Source organism: Lemur catta, chromosome 8, assembly GCF_020740605.2.
Source record: "Lemur catta isolate mLemCat1 chromosome 8, mLemCat1.pri, whole genome shotgun sequence".
In the NCBI taxonomy this organism is placed as follows: domain Eukaryota; kingdom Metazoa; phylum Chordata; class Mammalia; order Primates; family Lemuridae; genus Lemur; species Lemur catta.
Genome location: NC_059135.1, coordinates 23,503,305 through 23,522,966, shown reverse-complemented (window position 1 = coordinate 23,522,966; position 19,662 = coordinate 23,503,305). Strand labels below are relative to the sequence as shown.

Below are 19,662 nucleotides of genomic sequence, written 5' to 3'. Positions count from 1 at the left end.
CTATTCCAATGTAATACACTCTAATTTTCAAGGCATTTACAAATATCATATCATGGTATTGATCTAGTTATCTGAAAATTGGGCAAAGGTTAAAGAAGCAGTTTTTGGCTCACCAGGAAAATGTTCTAAGAATCAGTTACCGAGCTTAAAATATGTACTGTTCATGTCTAGCTTGATACCTCTGTTTCAAAATTCTCACCTGGTATGATTTGAAGGTGTGCATATGTAGAAATATAATAGTTTTCACCCCATTCTGAAGTATCATTCACAATCATTATTTCATGTTACTGTTGCTCTTCTTAGACATCCCCTTTAAATAGTCAAATCTCTCTGCGGTGGGGGATGTTATGGGGGGCAATAACAATTGAGCTAATCTTAGTGACAGCTTTTTTTCCCCACTTAAACTGAGCACAAAATTAATTTATTTCAGCTTTTATGCACAAAGCCAATTCTATCACTCAGCCTTTCTTTTTCTTTTCTCATTCTTTCTTTCTTTTTTATTTCTTTGGTAATAAGATTCCATGTTATTAATACTTGGTGAGTAGAGGAGGAAGACTTTGTATATTTGCTAGAGATGCCTATATATTCTATTGAACTCTTGTGAAAGAAAATGAGAAAAAATTATGCATATTTCAGTAATAGAAAAAGTGCATTGCTGAATGTATATAAAATAAATGCAAATTTATTGCATCCGTAATAGAAATGTGAGAAATCTAAATGGCTTCTTTTCTGTTTACTTAATACCATTATTTATAATTTTCATTTAAAACAATGTAGCAACCTTTGAAGAAATGACTGATATTCCACATAAGAAGGAATAAAAATAAACACCAAAAAACCCCACAACAACAAAAAAATAGAAAAACATAACCAAAAAACCTAAAGATAAATACATAACTTCTGCTTATCTTTGGACTTGAAGAACTTGCATTTGTGGTGCTGTGAGTCTATGGTATTAATTACAGATGTGATGGCTCTTTTCCAAGCATGTTTCTTAAGTGTGTCTGGACCACTGTTTTTCAGTGTTAGGATTTTAGTCATTTAAGTTAAAGTTGTTACTGTTCTAATTTAGAAAAACAGCTTATTTGTCAAGCACTTCTACTTGGACGCTAAATGCATACTTGAACATAAACAAATGAGCAATTGGTTTAGGAGTATATTCTTGGCAAGGAAAGTGAAAACATATGTTTCTAAAACAAATAATAACAACAACAAAAAGTTCTTCGTTTACTTTTTTTTTTTGCAAAATTAAAGGTAATCATAAATGAGTGTGTTTCAAAGGCCCTCAGAGGCTGAGAAGTCATCTCCAAGGTAAAGCCTTTCCAGAGTTACCCACCCCCTCCCCGAGCCACACCTGCATCTTGTATACATTTCTCTCGTAGCACCTCTCATGGTGTAGACACATTAATGGCTATCTGTCTGCCCTGGAATATACTCTGACCTCCTTGAATCTAGGAATGTGATATTTTATCTCCCCATTATTAATATAGGTAGCACAGGCCTGATACACGGCACATATTCACACACTGGTGAAAGAATGACAGTGAATATTGCTCTACTCTCACGGTCCAGTTTCCTACTCACTCTTTCCAACTACAAATCCTCAGTGTTTCCTATGCCTGCCATGTCCATTATTGCTCTCAAATTATTACAAATACAGTTGCACTTGCCTATAGTACATCTGTCAACTCCTTCATCTGCATAAAGTTGAACTTTACAGCTGTTCTCATCCCGCTACTGCTGTAGTATTTCTCAAGTACAAACTCTCACGCTGTTACCTTTCTCTGACCTCATATCGCACCACATAAGCTTATCCCTCCATAAAAGTTTGGAGTCACTTTCTATCCTCCATTGCTCAAATATGGTTTTGTGTTGTCTCAAGCAGCACTGTCCACTAGAAATGTCTGTGCTGATGAAATATTCTATAATATAACCTGCACTGCCCAACGTAGAAGCCACTGGCCACGTGTGGCTGTTGAGCACCGGAAATGTGGCTAGAGCGACTGTAGATCTAAATGTTTAGTTTTTAAAAATTTTAATTAATTAACCTTTAAATTTAAATAACCACACATGGCTAGGGGGCTACCCTATTGGACAGCACGATTCTATATCATGTAGCAAAGGGCTTGGCACACATTCTAAGTCAGTTAATAACACTTATTATCAGGCTGTGTTCAAGAAGTTGACAGGAAAATGTGTTACCATGAGGGAATGCTTATCAAATACTTGGGAAAATTAAAATTCAAAATAGGAATAAAAAGAGAAGGAATTAAATTCATTGGGAGAATTAACACACTGATTTGAGACAGAAGGGAATTTAGGTGCAATAGAAAAAGCAGATAGACTAGGAAGAGCTGTAGCTACAAAAATCCAAACTACTATTGATACCAGAAAGCCAGAGAAATAGCCATTATATATATCAGCTTAATTCTCCTCTAAATTCAGAATATGAGTTGATTAAATAAAGAATATTAAAGATTAGAATGAATGAAATGCAATAGATTTAATGTAATTACATTTTGCTAACAGGATTTCATGAAAATGTTTTATTTAGTGCAACTTAGATCTTTTGACAACACACTGTTATATTTTAATCTCATTGTATTGACTACCAAATTGTTATAATTGAATTTTATTGTATTGACTATTACTTGAAATAGCTGGCCCACAGGTATTTTTTTAAAGATGCTTTTACAGTAGTATTTCATTCTTCTGTCCCTTAGCTCTTTACAAATTATTTTTGTGTGCATTTTGAAATCTAGTTATGAGCTGATTTCAATCACTTCTTTGTCTTTTCTGTAAAATAAAAATACTAGAGAGTTAGTTTCCTTCATTTATATTTCTTCTTTATATGCATAATTTATATTTATAATCATTTTATATAAATATATAAATCATATTTATATATTTATTATTTATATTTAGCCTGCATTTATATTCATAAATATTTATTGAATGCTATCTATGGGCCAGATAATGTGCTAGGCTTTAGGAATAATCTGGTAAATGAACCAAATGTATTCTTTGCCCTCATGGGACTTAAATGTAGCAGGAAAAAGTCTGATTGGGGAATAAAAGTTAAGGACATTAAAGATATTAGGTGATGATGATATGCTAAATTATATTGTCCATGGCTCCAAATAAAAGAGGCAGCTTAAAGCATAGGGAGATCGGTGCAGATGAGAGCCAACCGAGAGGCTGGGCTTTAGGTGAACTTGGAAGGATTTTTTTTTGGGAGGGGGCACCTTTAATAGAAATTGGACATGCAAAAGGAATACCAAAGGTGTTACAGGTGAAAGAAACAACATGAATAAAGTCTACACTATGGACATGAGCATGGGGAAAATGAGACAAATCTAGCTTGAGTGAAAAATAATCATAAAACCACAAGACAAGCTTCCCAACATAGACAGGTGTGTGTTATTAGTTGAGAGAGGCAGTTTATGGAGAGGAGTTCCATATCCTGATGCATGCTGGGACACCCAGGTGAAGACGATTCTCAAAGAGCATGTGCATGAAGACCTGGAGCACAGCACTGGAGAGGAGGACGTGGATTGGGGAGTTATCAACCAGCCTTGCTTCTGGAGCCCATGACAGTGGCTAAATTTAGAGAAGGAGAGAAAGTAGCCAGACTAAAGGAGATAACAGAGGGTAGAGCCTTGGGGAAAAAAACCAGCAAAAGATTGTTGTGAGTAATAAAGCAGGGTGAGAAGCAACTTAATAGAAGCCAGAGGAGGTATCTTTAAAGAATGGAACATCAAAAGAGTCATATGATGACAGGTTGAAGAAAATGAATATTGAGAAAGGGCTCATGGATTTAGAGAAGGAGGTCCCTGATTATTACTGAACAAGCAAATTTGTTACGACAGTAAATGCAAAAGTCATTTTGTAAAGAAATAGGCAGGGAATAGGGTGCCTAGGCTGTAAACGCAGGAGATCACAGAGAAGGTCAGCTTTGCAAATATAGAAGACTTCATAGAGGATAAAAGATGTAGTGGGTTATTTATTTGTGTATTTTTAAAAGACAAGGGCATCTGAACATATTTGAAGGTGGAAAATAAGAGGCCTTTGGTCATTTTGAGATTGAATACACCACTGCTCTTTATGGTTTGGTCTAATCTTGAATCTGTCTTTTCTGTTAAATTCTAGTGAGTCCATTACAGAAGAAACCCTCAAAAAGGCAAAGGAGATCGGATTCTCAGACAAGCAGATTTCAAAATGCCTAGGGCTAACGGAGGCCCAGACAAGGGAGCTGAGGTTAAAGAAAAACATCCACCCTTGGGTTAAACAGGTAAAGGAATTTCCCTTTCCCCCCTAGAATGTCTGTGGTGAAATGTAGGCACCAACTCAAAAAGCCATTCAATAAAAAGAGGAGTGGGATTAGAAAGTTACCCTGCTTGTACAATTGATGCCCATGATGTCCCTAATTTTATTCAGCCCAGGACTGATTTATACCTAAAAGGGAAAGGATGAAGGAACACTGGGATGTAAAGATGAGTGTACCTAATTTTCTTGGCCTAAATGAAAAAAATAATAAATCAAAATGACCTTTCCTCTGCTTTTTGACCTGTGTCCAAATATATATGTAATAAGAGAAATCCTTAGTGTAATAGAAGGACTTGAAATATCCTAGCATGGTGGCTGACTCTCCTGGAAAGAATAGTTATCTCCATTGGCACTAACTTTTTACGGGGCAATACTTTATTTTAAGTGTCCCATCATTATGGTTCATTTAGTATTCATTGTGATAGGGCTGGGCATAATGAGCTCATCTAGTATTCATGACAATCACACATGAACATTCATAGGTGTGCCTTGTGGTTTTTTTTGGCGGGGAGGGGGGTCCTTTAATGGAAAGGATGTCTTGGCTTAAAGTACCACCAGCTGGTTTTTGTCCTTTAAAATCATTGACTTTTCTCCATATGCTCAGGGGCACATGCATGCCCTTAGGTCTCCAGCTTGATGTTAAATATTTTCTACTCAGCAATTATTATCTTTCTTCCTCTCACCTGCCTTACACCAGTTTGCCCTGCCGGCCCCAGATTCTTGCTCACTAAGCTGAGCAACTGGCCCTAGAGAGATGAATTGATTTCCAAATATGTTCAGTGAGATCCTGTTTTATGTGCCCCACCCACCCTCCCTCCATGCTTTATGGTATTTGTGTCATTTCATTGCTCAGTGCCATAGGTAACTTAGATCTTATGCATTAATTTGCAAACCAATGACATCCTTACATATAGGTCATTTTGCTCTGATTTTGCATTTGGCACACAGCAGCTTTAGACTGCTGACTGGGTAAGTCCTCCTGGTAACTAGTTAACTACAGGACCACTTTGTCGTGTTCATGAGAGGTACTACTGTAGTAATCCAGTGATGCTCCGGGGTGTGTGTGGCTATTTATTAACCAAACGGTAGCTAGATCACATCATTAATTTTTTTCTCTCTCTCATTTTCAGAATTAGAAAGCAATTAGATTTTACATACCTTTTCTTGTGTTCATATTTGACAGTAATAGGCATCAAAGGATTATAAATGGAGCACAAAAAAAACCCCATAGTCTTGAAAAAAATTAGAGAAAGGAATAAAATCTTTATTTATTTGCTTATTTATTTATTTTCTCTTGCAGATTGATACACTGGCTGCAGAATACCCCTCAGTAACAAACTACCTCTATGTTACCTACAGTGGTCAGGTAAGGAACTGCCAAACTGCCATACCCAGAGAGATCTCAATTTAGTAGATGGTACACATTAGGGAATATATATTTTTTGCATCTTTGGTTATCAAGTTAATAGAAATGGCATCATGTGAGTCAGATGCAATGATGTGTTTCTTTTAAGAGCTGCCTTAAGATAATGAAACCAAACAAGTGAAAAGATGATAAGGACAATGATTACATGAGCATACAATTATGCTATGTTTTCATGAGTAATTTACAAATACTGAGCTAGATCTCTTTTTTAAAAATAAGTAGATCTTGTATAACACTTTATACTCATTGGTTCCCAGAGACTAATAGAAGATGCATGTGAACAAGAGGAATAAGAAGAAAGACACACTGAAATATGGGAAAAATAGTTTAATTAAATGGAATAATAACAGAATACTTTCCACATTTTTTTGCCCTTAGGAGCATGATATCAATTTTGATGACCACGGAATGATGGTGCTGGGCTGTGGCCCATATCACATTGGTAAAGTGAAAACTTACATTTACATAGAACTTTACGATTTATATAGAACTCTTCACACGTGTTAATTCTGTTATTCCAAGAACTATGTCAAATGCCATTATAGTCAATGTTTTACAAATTAGGAAACTATGGTTCAGAGAGATAAAATCCAGACACATATAGCTATTTAGTGGTAAAGTGACATTCAAATCAGGTCCCAACTACAAATTTCACCTCCTCTCATTTCACCATGTTATTCCTTTATCATTTTCACCCTCATTAACTGAATTGAGCCTTTCACTGGGTTTGGGGAATGGATTAAACTTTGACTTTTTCTCTTCTAACATAATTTTTCGTGAGGATCTACGTTTGCTCAAGGACTTTATGCATAGCCAGAAATTACATTGCAGATATAATCTCTGACCTATGAATTTTGCTTACATCAAATGCAAAGATCTTGTCACATTGGTGCATGGGTAGAGCGTTATATAATATAAACATACTTACCAGAGATCAGAATGTTCTCCCCTAGTCAATTAAAATTAGATATTTAATAACCACTCAAGATCTATTACAATTGCAAGGTATTTAAATGGACAGTGACCTTAGTCAACAAGTGTGTTTAGTATTTAGTCTCTGGAAGGCATTCTAATATGGAAATGATAAAATATATGATTCGAATGTTTGTAGTCTTATTCTGCTACTTTAAGCATAGTTTATTTTAGTTTTTACAATTACCTAAGTGCTTCAGGATATGCTAGTTTACCAATCTTTGGCCAAATCTTAAAGTAGGCCAAAAGTGTTATATTAATATCTTTACCATTTTAGTTATTGTCTTAGTCTATTTGTGCTGCTATAATAAAATACCTGAGATGATTGGGTAATGTATAAGGAATAGAAATTTATTTCTCACAGTTCTAGGGACTGGGAAGTCCAAGATCAAGCTGCTGAGAGGTTCAGTTGTCTAGTGAGAGTTAGGTTTGTGCTTTTAAGATGGTGCCTCAAACCCTGCATCCTCTAGAGGGAAGGAATGCTATGTCCTCACGTTGCAGAAGACGAAGGGCATAAAGGGAGCAAATTTTCTCCACTAAGCCGTGTTATAATGACATTAATCTATTCAGAGGGCTCTGCCCTCATGACCCAAACACCTCCTAAAAGGCCTCACCTCCTAGCACTATTGCACTGAGGATTAAGTTTCTAACATGTGCATTTTGGGGATCACATTTAGACCACAGTGGTTATCTATAGCTAAATATCCTGAATACCTTCACCAGTATCTACTCTTCTTCTCTCTGGACCATTTTTCCTTCCTTTTTCAAATTTTACCTATTTATATGATAATTTTGCATTACATTAGGATTCAGAGAGAGCTGATAATTAGGTGTATATTTACTTGACAGTGAGAATTAACATGGCACTATATTTGGTTAATAAATTTTGACAAGAATTTTTTGGAGACAATATCCTAATGCAAAGAATTAGTATTATTACAAGTTATAGACTTCCAGTTTTATGGCTTCCCAGTAGAGGTGATATTTTGAGGCATTTAAGTCATTATTATACTTCAGATTTCTTTATAGAAGGTCATTTGCTTTGCATGGGGTGGCCTAGCCAAGACTGAAAGGATATACTTGGAAAGGATAGGACTTTTCAGTCAATCATGGAATGTCAGAGCCGCAAGACACCTCAGGGAACACTGGATTTAGCCCTCAGACAACAGATTAAGTGCAAGCATTGAAACAAGAACTCAAGTATTGTGATTACTGGACTAACTATTTTTATGTATTGAGGTCAGTATGTTCACTTTGAATTTCTTTTCAGTAAATAAGGATTATCTTTATCATTAAAATTATCTCCCATTAACACTGAGGTTCTGAATGCTTCAAATATGGATATTACCTATTGCACAATGTAGCATATAAAACAAGCCAACATTTCATTGCTGTTTTCTCTGATTTCCTACTATTAATATAGTATGCATCATGGATCTGAAATTTATATTTTGGAGTTAGTTTTAAAAATTGAATTGCAAGGAATTATCTTCCTTAGCTTGGACTGACTGCTGATATATTTATGCTTCTCTTTATCTGGTAACTTTAAGCTTCTCTCCCTTTTCCCAATCTTATTGTCTCTGCAGGCAGCAGTGTGGAATTTGATTGGTGTGCTGTCTCCAGTATCCGCACACTGCGTCAACTTGGCAAGAAGACAGTGGTGGTGAATTGCAACCCTGAGACTGTGAGCACAGACTTTGATGAGTGTGACAAACTGTACTTTGAAGAGTTGTCTTTGGAGAGAATACTAGACATCTACCATCAGGAGGTAAAAAAAGAAAAACAAAAAAAAAAAAAAGAAAGAAAAAAAGAAGATATATGCAGTGCACACTTTATATATGTGTATATGTAGATTTACATTGTAATTCCCCTTAGGAGAAAGAGCTGCCAGTGTCTTCCATTGCCTAATTTTGTAGTGAAACTCTTAAAAAAAAATGACTCCAGACTTTTTGAGGCCCTGGCACAGAGTGATTATTTTTCATGTAACATTCACTTTTTCTTTCTAAGCTTTCCATATTGAAAACTCTACTTGGTATTATAACATGTGCCAGCCACATGTTAACTAGTACAAGATGGCCCCTCATAAATATTTTGCAGAGTGATTTAATTGGTCATTTAGTCATATAATAAACAGCCTCTTTCTAGTTCATGTGATATGGTTTAATGATGAACGGTTCCCAGAAGAGTCAATTGTTCACACAAGACCAGCTAATTCCTTGCTCCATCAGAGGAAGCTATTAACCTTCAGTTTAAGATCAGTGAGTCTATTCTGAATTTTGAATTATTTTGGTTTCTTTATAGCCTTCACTTAAGTTGCTCCTCCATTCCCACTCCAATACTATTAAATGCAATTTGACTGTGGATTCATAGTCTGGAGAACAAGTTAAATTATCTTACACTTAAAAAAATAACTACTTCTTCTGGAAAAGAACACAATCACTTCCTGTTTTAAATTTCTTTTTAATAAATGGAAACTTTTAAAGGCATTAAAGAGAAATGTAGCAACTTTTATAAATAACAACTGGAAAATTTCAGAGTGTTGTCCAGTAGCTATGTTTTTGATGTCATTACAGTTAATTCCTTACCACAGACAATCATCCCTGTGTTTAAAATGTGGTCACTTAGAGAAAAAAAAAAGTACTGAATTGGAACCACAATACTTAAATTCTAGTTTTGACTTGAAGACTCTTTGACTTTGCACATTAAAAGCATGTTACTTGCAGGTACTGTGCAGTTAACACGGAATTTATGATTGAAGTCACATTGTAAAGCATAAAGTATAGTACTACAACAATGTGATGATTTTACCATTATAAAGAAAAAATAGACAAATTTAGGATGGATGTATTAATATAATCATAGATATCTATTTGAGCCTAGACTACTAATCTTTCAATATAATTCGATTAGGTACAATATACACTATTTTTAGTTCTCCCTTTGACATGGGTTTTCTAATGACTCCTTAATATTCATTTCATATAGATAGGTGGACATCAAAATAAATGCATTCTACAAACAATTTTTGAGCATCTTATAGATGCCAGGTTCAACATGATAACTCTAAAAAACAGGATCCTACCTTCAAGAGATTAACAATAACACTGAGATTCATGGTATAAATATGTGAAAAATCAAAGGCTCATTTTAAAAATATTAAAAAGCATTACAGGCAATAGCAACAGGCATTTTACACATAATTATTTTCCTGAAAAATGGTTTAAGGGGAGATTAGAAATATCTATAAATGGCTTTGGATACATTTATACATGGCTTATAATAAGATTCTTTTACTGTAACTGAAGTCAGTATGATAGAAATAGGTTGGCCCTTCTTTAAAATGAAATGGCATTTAAACGTATAGTGTTACTATATATTATGAAGTAATTTAAAATGTCATGTTGAAGAACATGAGAATATGATGTATATACTTATACATAGACAATGGTACTTCTGTAACAAATCTTTAGTTGAATGAAATAATGACAGACATTAATTAGTGATAGGCAAAACTCATTAAAGAATGTATGACTCTAGACAGAAGTGGGTTTCATTTCTAGCATTTAGTTTAATTATAATTAAATATTATCCTAAGATTGTGCCTAAAATGTAACATATCTTTTACTAAAATGTAAATTACTAAAACACAAAGCATGATCCTTCTCATTGGCAGATGTATAAATAGTGGAATTTTGTAAATTGGAGATAATCCATCAAATTGCAAAAATCAGAGGCATTTTTAATGAGGAAAATACTATTTCTGTCAGTAAGATAAATTCTCTCACGTGACATTTTGTGTATATTAATAATATCATGCTTAATTTGTTCATAAAAATAAGGACCGAGCAAAGTGACTAGTTTCTAGGAGAAGTTAAGATATCCTCATAAATTTTAAGTATTTCTTTTAAATATTTTACTGTTGAAAATAAATTTCTGGTGTGATTGCAACTTGAGAATTGTTTTGGAAATATTCTGGTGGTGTGTTAGCTTAGTGATATCAGGTTTAAAAAATTAGAAAACTAAGATGGGTAAAAAAGATACAAACAAATCCAGGTAGGATCAATGGAACTTTGGGAGCCTAATTGTTGATTTTAAGCCTAAGTATTTTAGAAATCTGTGAAACAATATCTGAACTTTAGAATGTTTTATTTCAGTAGATTACTTGAAATTATTTAGGAAGAAGTGATTATTATAAAGATGATTTACCTGTGTGGGATACCAAGTTCTGTCCTTGTGTCCCTACAAATTGGGGCCAATTTATGACTGAATTCTTTCATGAAAATGTGCTACATTCACTTCACCCTACAAACATGTTCTTGTACTGAATTCCTTTTGCTGTATGGGCAAAACCTACATGACACCATCACATTGTTACTCTAAAACACTCCTGTGGACATGATTTGTCTTCCCAGTGATGATTTCTGACTCTGGAGGTCAAGGATGAGAATTTGGTTTTGTGCTGAACATTTTTCTATCTGCCACTTTTCTGAAAGAATGTTTTAGAAATAGCTTTTCTTTTATCCTCTAACATTAACCACTTCTGAAACCAGCTGGAAAAGTAGAGTTAGTTTAAGATTCAGATATTTGGTAAATTACTTGAACATAGCTGCTTTACAATCTGTAGAAGAGAGTTCACATACAAGCTCTGTAGCTGTATTTGCTAGGTAAGAGATATGGGCATGTCACTTTACCTTCATGGAAGCTCAGTTTCTTTAGTTGTAAAATGAGGATAATAATAATCACTTCAGAAGGATATTGTGAAGATCAAAACAGACAGTCCAGAAGACACAGTAGAATCCTCAATAAAGAGTAATAAAGAATAACAACTATTATTTTACTATTGTTTTGAAAGTTGTTAATTTCTTGAAAAAGATAAATCAATTTTATAGAGCTGTTTTGAAAAATATTGATATACTTATTAAGTAAGGCCTTTTTTATTCAACTTTAAGCTTCTATTTAGTCCAGTTGACTCCAACTTGTGCTCATAAGTTGCTATTTCTTTCTTAATTTTTAAAAATTACTTTGAAATCTTTCACCATGAGACTTTTTGTACACATTTAATTGAAGAATTTGTTTTTCAGCCTCAAAAACAACACTGTTAATAAACCAAAAATAATAAGAACATAAAAATGTGATTATGGTAAAGAGAATAATTCTTTTTAAAGGTTTTATAAAAATGTCTGTTGAACATATTTTGAAATGATGATAAAAGTAGCTTAAGTATACTTATAAATATGCAGCACAGTGGGTTATTAATTTCAATACTGTTTACAATGCCTTTAAGCACTCAATTGCAGGGTGTTTGTTTAGGAAGTACTATAATTGCTCTCATCAGAGAGAAATTAGCTTCATCACTTATAAGAGCATTTCAGAATGATTTTAAGTAATGACAAAATACATTTGGCACATACACATCACTTCAGCAATTCTACTAATATTCATTAGTGGGTCATTAGAGCAAACACAAATTATGTAAAGCTCAATGGCCTATCAGATAATATAACATTTTTGATATTAATAATTACATCTTTTTTTAATACACTGACAACATATAGGAGCTTTAATGTTTATTATCTTATTTAACGTACATAGCAACCTTGTGAAGTAGGCAGGTATTATCCTAATTTTATAGACAAAAAGACTAAACTTGGTGGGGGGGATGGTACCCAGAGGGAACCTCGCCAGGAAGGGACGTAAAACTGCAAACCCAATTCCCAACTGCCTCACACTGGTTCACCCTGACCACTACAACACCAGTCTTGAGAAACTTTGAGATTTGATGAGTTAATTTCTTTTCGTCTTGAAGTTTTGACTGCTAATAGGAGATTGGGTTTTAAGTAAGGAAATCTTATACTACTCAAACATCCAAATTAGGGCTAAAGATTCTGGCACAGCTTTTAAAGTAAGTACTAAATAGTAAGGAAATAGGAACTAAATTCAGTGACTGGGTACTGTAGACAGGTGCCAAGGTTGCAGCAAAGGAGAGAGGATGGTGGATTAGGTCATCAAAGTGGTAGGTGAGATTTAGAATGGACTTTAGTTAAGGGGTGACTAGAGGTTAGACAAGCTAGAGGAGAGGAGAAATGACACAGCCAGGGAAGTAGAGAGTTTGCTAGTGGGAGTGTAGCTAGGTGAGGGTAATGGGTAGGTAGTCTTCCTGAGGCTGAGAAAGGTGGTGATAGATAAGTGCTGGGGTGGAGGAATACAGTATAGGTGAGTGCTGGAAGGAGATTATCTGTATCAATTTAGGAAACTACAACAGTAGTGCAGCCATTATTTAATAATTGAGTATAGTATAGAGTACATTGTGAAAATTCATTGGTTTTTCTTTTCCAATTGCCACACATGCTAATGTTACAAATGATAGTCATGTTTAGTTGTGTGGAAGTCTTGCATTGATTTTAATATCTAAGCACCTGGGAAGTCAAAACTAAGTATGTTTTTTTCTTTGTGGAATAATTTAATATTATCCATTGATAGCAGAGATGAGAATATCACAATCCAGTTAAGCATTACCATTAAGAAAATGGAGGCAATATCAGCACGGTTGTCCACTCATGATAAAGTTACTCCAGTGGTTGATATTGTGTATGTCTTTTCTAGGCATGTGGTGGCTGCATCATATCAGTCGGGGGCCAGATTCCAAACAACCTGGCAGTCCCTCTGTATAAGAATGGTGTCAAGATCATGGGCACAAGTCCATTGCAGATCGACAGGGCTGAGGATCGGTCCATCTTCTCAGCTGTCTTGGATGAGCTGAAGGTGGCTCAGGCACCGTGGAAAGCTGTTAATACTTTGGTAAGGAGAGAAACAAGTGTCTTTTCTCAATGTTCTTTTGTGAAGAGTTGTAACCTGAATGTTAACTATTGAAGGTGTTAACTACAGGGCAGATAGGATGTACCATGCTTAGTAAATTTACTTTACAGTTGCTGTATTTCCATGATTGCAGTTAAAGGCTGATTATAAATTGATAGCACTATCCTCATTAAGATTCAGGTCATGGAAAGAGGTTCAAACTATTTTTGAACTAGATTTGATATTTAGAATCAGAAGCTAGAAACTTTATGTATTTTGATGTCCAATATACATTTTAATGGTGTCTTTTGAGAAAAAGAATAAAAAGTTGAGTTGCCACTTGACCTAACAATACTGTCCTTCAATTTTATTGCATATTTTAAACTATTCATACTTTTATCTGTTTTAATATTATCTAATTGTTTCTATTAATTAGAATGAAGCACTAGAATTTGCAAAGTCTGTGGGCTACCCCTGCCTGTTGAGACCTTCCTATGTTTTGAGGTAATACTGTATATTGTTTTCCAAAACAATGATTTGAAAATTGGGAGATACAGAAGTGTCTGCTGTATGCTGTTAGCACTAGGCTTCTATGTGTAGTAATTTGTGAAACCCATTGACAATCCCTAAATCATCACATCCAGTTTGAAGACCAATGCACGAACGGTCAGCTTAATGCTTTTCCTTCAGGAATTGGCAATGGGAAGAGACTACAGTCCTACATCTAGAAGCATAGCTTAAGGAATCTCCTTGCCAAACTAAGGGAAGGTTACTTTACATTAAAGAACATTAAAGAAGAAGCCAATTAAACACACACACACACACAAATTGGGATATGTCCCACCAGTATCTGTTTTCTGATACCCAGAAATGACAGCTTCTCTTTGACTATTTTCAGCACCTTTGGATATTGCCTTTGTTTTGAAATTTTGGTTTTTGAGATCAGATTTTTTTAATAGATGAATTATAATGATGAGAAACAGGAACAGTGAGGATCTTTTATATTAAACTTTGAAACTAACTTCTATCATAAAAGGCGAAGTTGTGAATTATCACTTATTCTCTTCAGATGTTACCACATGTAAGGAACTACTTCACTGAACAGGGGATAATAAGAGAAACACAATTTGCTGTGCACAATTTGAAAGTGTAAATGGAATTTGAGATGGGAATCCTTTAAAATAATGAAAAATTTCAAATGAGGTGGAAAACTTTCCGTTTTATTTAAATGACATTTTTTTTGTAAACTACAGTCTAATGATACTACTTCTTTGAGGAATTAATGTAAATTAATTTAAACAACATGCCCACATTTAAGGAAGTATTGAAAAAATGCTTTGACTACTAAACTTCCTTTCTCATTTTTGCAATTTATAATCTTTGTTCCAGTTTCCTATACTTTGAATTATCAGTGTTCTTGCTTTAGCCTTCCTGTCTTAACAGATAAAGCAATTGAAAGTTCTTTATGCAGAAATCTGTAATAGAATGATAAATGGGTGAGGTGATAGATATGTTAATTAGCTTGACTGAATCTTTCTATAATGTATACATAGATCAAAACTTTACATTCTACCCCATAAATATACACAATTATTATCTGTTAATTAAAAATACATTTTAAAAAATCAAAAAAGTGAAATTTATAATAGAGTAGAAAAGGTAGAGAAAATGCTACTTTTTAAAAGCAAAAGCAAAGGGAAAGTAATTTTTCTCTTATTTCTTCCCTTCCTCTTACTATTCTTCCTTTCCTCCTCCTCCCATTCCAATTTGAAAATATTAAAATTCAGAGAAAATTGATTTCTGATAGCAATATTTCCCATGCATTTAAAAGGAAGGACACAATAGAAAAAGTTTCAGTTAGATATTGTATATTTGCAAATGTTACTAAAAAATTGGTTCTTTTGTAATCTGGTTTAGGTAGTAGAATAGTCTGCTTTCACAATGTACTAGTGGGTTAAGATCAACTATTGTTAATTAACTCAGAAGAAACAGGGTTAGGGAAATTATGTTCTGGGCTGACACCTGTTAAGGTTTAAGAATTACCTGGAAGCAGTAGAATGCTAAAACTAAACCAGAAAGGGCAAACCTTGGAGAAGAACAATCTCTAGAGCTACCAGTCTGCTCTTCTCTTCAGGTATTATTACAGGTCTCACCTTCTTTCTCTGTCCTCAACTTCGGTGACTTTATACTTGGGTCAATTGTCTTGGTGATTAAATGGAGTAAAGTCTCAACTGAACAAGGCATCTTCCTATTCAGCCCAGATGGGAACTAGAGGTTGCCTGGAACTGTTCTGAGAATCATTCGAGTCTAGCACGCTAGCATGAAACTGACCTGCCTTTTCTTTTTCTCTTTTCCCAGTGGGTCTGCCATGAATGTGGTATTCTCTGAGGATGAAATGAAGAAGTTCCTAGAGGAGGCCACTAGAGTCTCTCAGGTAGTGTCCAATTTCTTCCTAGTGACTTTTATCTCTTCTGTTAATTGCTACCTTATTTTGTATGCCATTTTTCTTTCACACAATGTTGTTAGGATAAGTATTCCCCCCCTTCTATCTACTAGTCTCCTACATATGACAATGAGAAAACTCAAAAACATTAAATTATAATTAGATTTATAGGATTAGTAGAAGACGGAGACCTGTGCTTATTTGATCAAAATAGAGATTTATATGTTTTTAGACTCCAGGAGTCTAAAAGGATAAGCATTCTTGTTCTCCCCATGGGTGAAATACTGGTCAAGCCATTCCTGGGATTCCCTAACCATGGTTAGGGCTGCCTAACCATGCTCACCACTAACCAGTGAAAGCTTCCCTGATTTTTAATTTTCATACCTGGGAACTTTGCCTTAGTCAAAAATGCAACTTTAATAATAAGTCGCCTCATTCAACCATTTTTTTTTCTTTTTTCGTTTTGGCACATTCCATTTGTGAGTTAATAAAAGTGTTTACAATTTTGTAGTGACTCAACCACTTTCCTCCACTGCCCCCAGCTTTTACTTCCTCCTTCGGTGTTACCTCGGTGTGATCCATTTAAGATTTACCCAGTGGGGTTATTGATCTGTGGTCTTTGTAATGTAGAGGATAAAAGTAATGTTTTCCTTTTAAAAGCTTTCAAAAGCTAGTTGGAGTGGTGAAAAAAAAAAAAAAAAAGAACAACTCGTAGAGAAGAGTTTGATGTTAGGCAACTGGAGTTTGGAAGGGTGAAATCAGAGGTATCTCACAGAGGAATAAAGAGCGCGGACTGATCCTGCACACAGGAAGCCGGGTCCTCGCCCGTATGAGAGTGGCTCCCCAAGCATGTCTGGGGGGTGAACAGAGTAGATAAAGATAAAGAGTGAGAAGAGGCAAAGAGTGTGAAACAAAGAAACCCAGGTGGATTTTGAATTCATGTTTGTGGGAATGTCAGATAACTGAAGAGGGAATCTTTCTAATGGGCCAGTTTTCATGAGTACACTCTGGAGGGGGACACCAGCTGTCCTCTCTTCTACCCTACTCCCTGTGAGGGGTCCTGCCATGCTCCCCTTCTGAGGAGCCTGCAACTGTACCCAGCTAGTCTCATGTGAGTCATGAGGCACGTGTGTCCTCTCTTTTCTGCCTGGAACACTAGACCTCACAGGACTTCTACTCAGTAGAAGATTTTGAAAAATATATACTTTTTCTGGTAGCATGTGGACAGAACCCTTATGGGACCAAAGGTTAATAATAGAGATGTTCTGATTAAATACTTTCTGGTTCAATTCTCCTCATGAAATTATAGCAGAATCTGGGGTGCACAATTCAATGAATTTCGAGGAAAAGCAGCCCCTATAAATCATTCCTCTGTTTATATATATTCATTCCTACATAGCACCTGCTATATAATGGCATTGTTCTCAGTATCAGGGTTATTATATTCATGAAAAGAAAGACACAATCTCTGCTCTCACAGAGAGCTTTTATTGCTAGGGACAACAGACATCAAATAATTACAATTAAGTATAACGAGCAATGAGCATTGCAGTAGAGAAAATTCAGGATGCTGTAAAAGCCTTAAGGTCCAGTCCCTGAGGAAGGGGCTTTTAAATTGATGTCTGATGGTTGATTCTGGGCTAACTGGGTGAAAGGCTTACATTGTGGGTATGAGTAGGAAGAAAGGAACAGCACCTGTAAAGACCTGAAGGTGAGGAAAAGCATGGAGTTTCTAGAAACTGATAAAGCATCTGCTATATGGCTAGGACATCAAACACGGTGTTGATTATAATGATGGTAGATAAGTAGGGTAGACAGGGGACAGATAATGGAGACATTGTCAGTCATTACAATGAGTTTGGATTTTAGTTCTATTTTCTATTTTAGAAAAATTAGTCTGCTATAATGCAGAGAGGGTGAATTATGGGGTGAGACTGAATTCATGGAAAGAAGTTAGTGAGCTGTGCTGTGGCTCAGGGTAGGATGACAGTGCCTTGGATCAGAGTAATGACATGAAAGATGGAGAGAACTATTGAGGATGTGCATTGAAAGGAATTAATGAGAGGATGGAGGTGTAGGGTGAAAGAGGATACAGGATGACTCTTGCATTTTTGCCTTGGACAACTGGATGGATGGTGGTGCCATTTATTGAGATATGGAACACTGGAGAAAGAGAACATTCTGGAGGGTGGGATCATATATTTAATTTTCAACCTTTGGAATGTGAACTGCCTGTGAGGAATCCAAGTGGAGATGATTTGAAGGCAGAGGGTTTTATAGATTTGGAACTGAGAGTCAAAAATCACACCTAGACATAGAGATGTAAATACAGATTTTGAAATAAATAGAGTCTCACTTGAATTAAAGCTTTGAGAATGGGAGCAGTCACTGAGGGAGAGGGTGTAGAAGATGAGGAAGAGCTAAGACAGACACTAGAGGAATACTGGTGTTGAAGAACTGGCTGGAAAAGAAAGAACCATGAAAGAGTCTGAGAAAGAAGCATGGAAATGTAGTTCACAGATTCCAAAGGAAGAAAGTGTTTTAAGAATTCATAATGCTGCTGAAGTATTGAAATATATTAAGAGCTTTTTCTTCTCGAACATAGTAAGGACTGTTTCATAGATTTGTTCATTTGGCCAGGAGGGTGGATGCTGTTGTCCCACCTGCGTTCCTCTACCTGTGGGAGGAGCCATCCCCCAACTGCTGGGGTAGCTGATGACACCCTTTAACTGAACTCTTTTCTGGATAACTCTTCTCAGTCAAATGGGAGCCTCATTAAGCAGGAGGCCAGATCCCTCATCCCTCCCACCTCCACCCTCAGAGCCCTAGACAGTGACTGACCTCTGCCTCAGCATGGGACTTAGCTCTGCGGTGGCAGTCATGCTGCAGAGCTCCCTGGGGCAAGGCTGAATCCAGGATCCACCGAGACCACAATGTAATAGCTTTTTCCTGCTGCCCCGTCACTTTTCTAACTCCCACAATAAATCACTTGAACAAGAATCCCCATCTCAGCCTTGGCCAGAGAACCTAAGACAGCTAGGAAACTTTACCTTTTTTGAATTGTGCTGTTCCCATCATGATATAGAAAAAAACCCTCCACATGGTCTCAACAAAGCTCTACTAGGCCAACTGTAGGAAACATCTAATATTTAAAAAATAAGGGACAGAGATGGAGAGAAATCTTTTTTTTTTTTTTTGGCTACCAAATAGTTGCCTGCACAATAGGCTTTTGGAAGTAAGTGTGCAAATTTACCTCATTCAATAATAAATTTTAAAAAGAGAGAAACTTTTTAATGGCACAAAACATTGTTTACCTTGACTTTACCACAAAATTCAATTCTATTTAAAGTGTTCTGTTGAAGGAGATAGGATATGTTAAATTTAACACATGTATACAAGATAATAAATTTCATGATAGTGTCCAGAAAGGGTTTATGTTCAGGGGAAAATGAGATGTTCAGAGAAGGCTTCAGGAAGGAGGTGGCCTTGTAGGATGAGTTGAGATTTGAGAGAGGAAGCTGAGGAGGAAAGGTACAGAGTGCATAAGGGGAAGAGAGGCACAGAGGTACGTGAGTGCAGGGCTTGGTAAGAAAACAACAAGTGGCCTGGGTTGCTGGTACCAAGGGCACAGAGGAGAAGGTATTTAAACCGGCAGATCTTCAGTCAACCTCTTCATTTAGTCTGGAAAAAAGCAAGTGGT

The 19,662-nt window shown here is 35.7% G+C and overlaps 1 protein-coding gene across 1 annotated transcript in view; it reads left to right on the top strand.

The window, feature by feature from the left end:
• The window catches only part of CPS1 (carbamoyl-phosphate synthase 1), a 116,341-nt gene that overhangs the window by 73,415 nt on the left and 23,264 nt on the right, over window positions 1-19,662 (top strand). Inside the window, exons 22-28 of the mRNA XM_045559790.1 lie at window positions 4,150-4,291; window positions 5,627-5,692; window positions 6,131-6,194; window positions 8,311-8,492; window positions 13,328-13,522; window positions 13,956-14,023; window positions 15,878-15,953. Coding sequence (XP_045415746.1) covers window positions 4,150-4,291; window positions 5,627-5,692; window positions 6,131-6,194; window positions 8,311-8,492; window positions 13,328-13,522; window positions 13,956-14,023; window positions 15,878-15,953 — 793 coding nt within the window. The remainder of the gene's footprint in view (window positions 1-4,149; window positions 4,292-5,626; window positions 5,693-6,130; window positions 6,195-8,310; window positions 8,493-13,327; window positions 13,523-13,955; window positions 14,024-15,877; window positions 15,954-19,662) is intronic.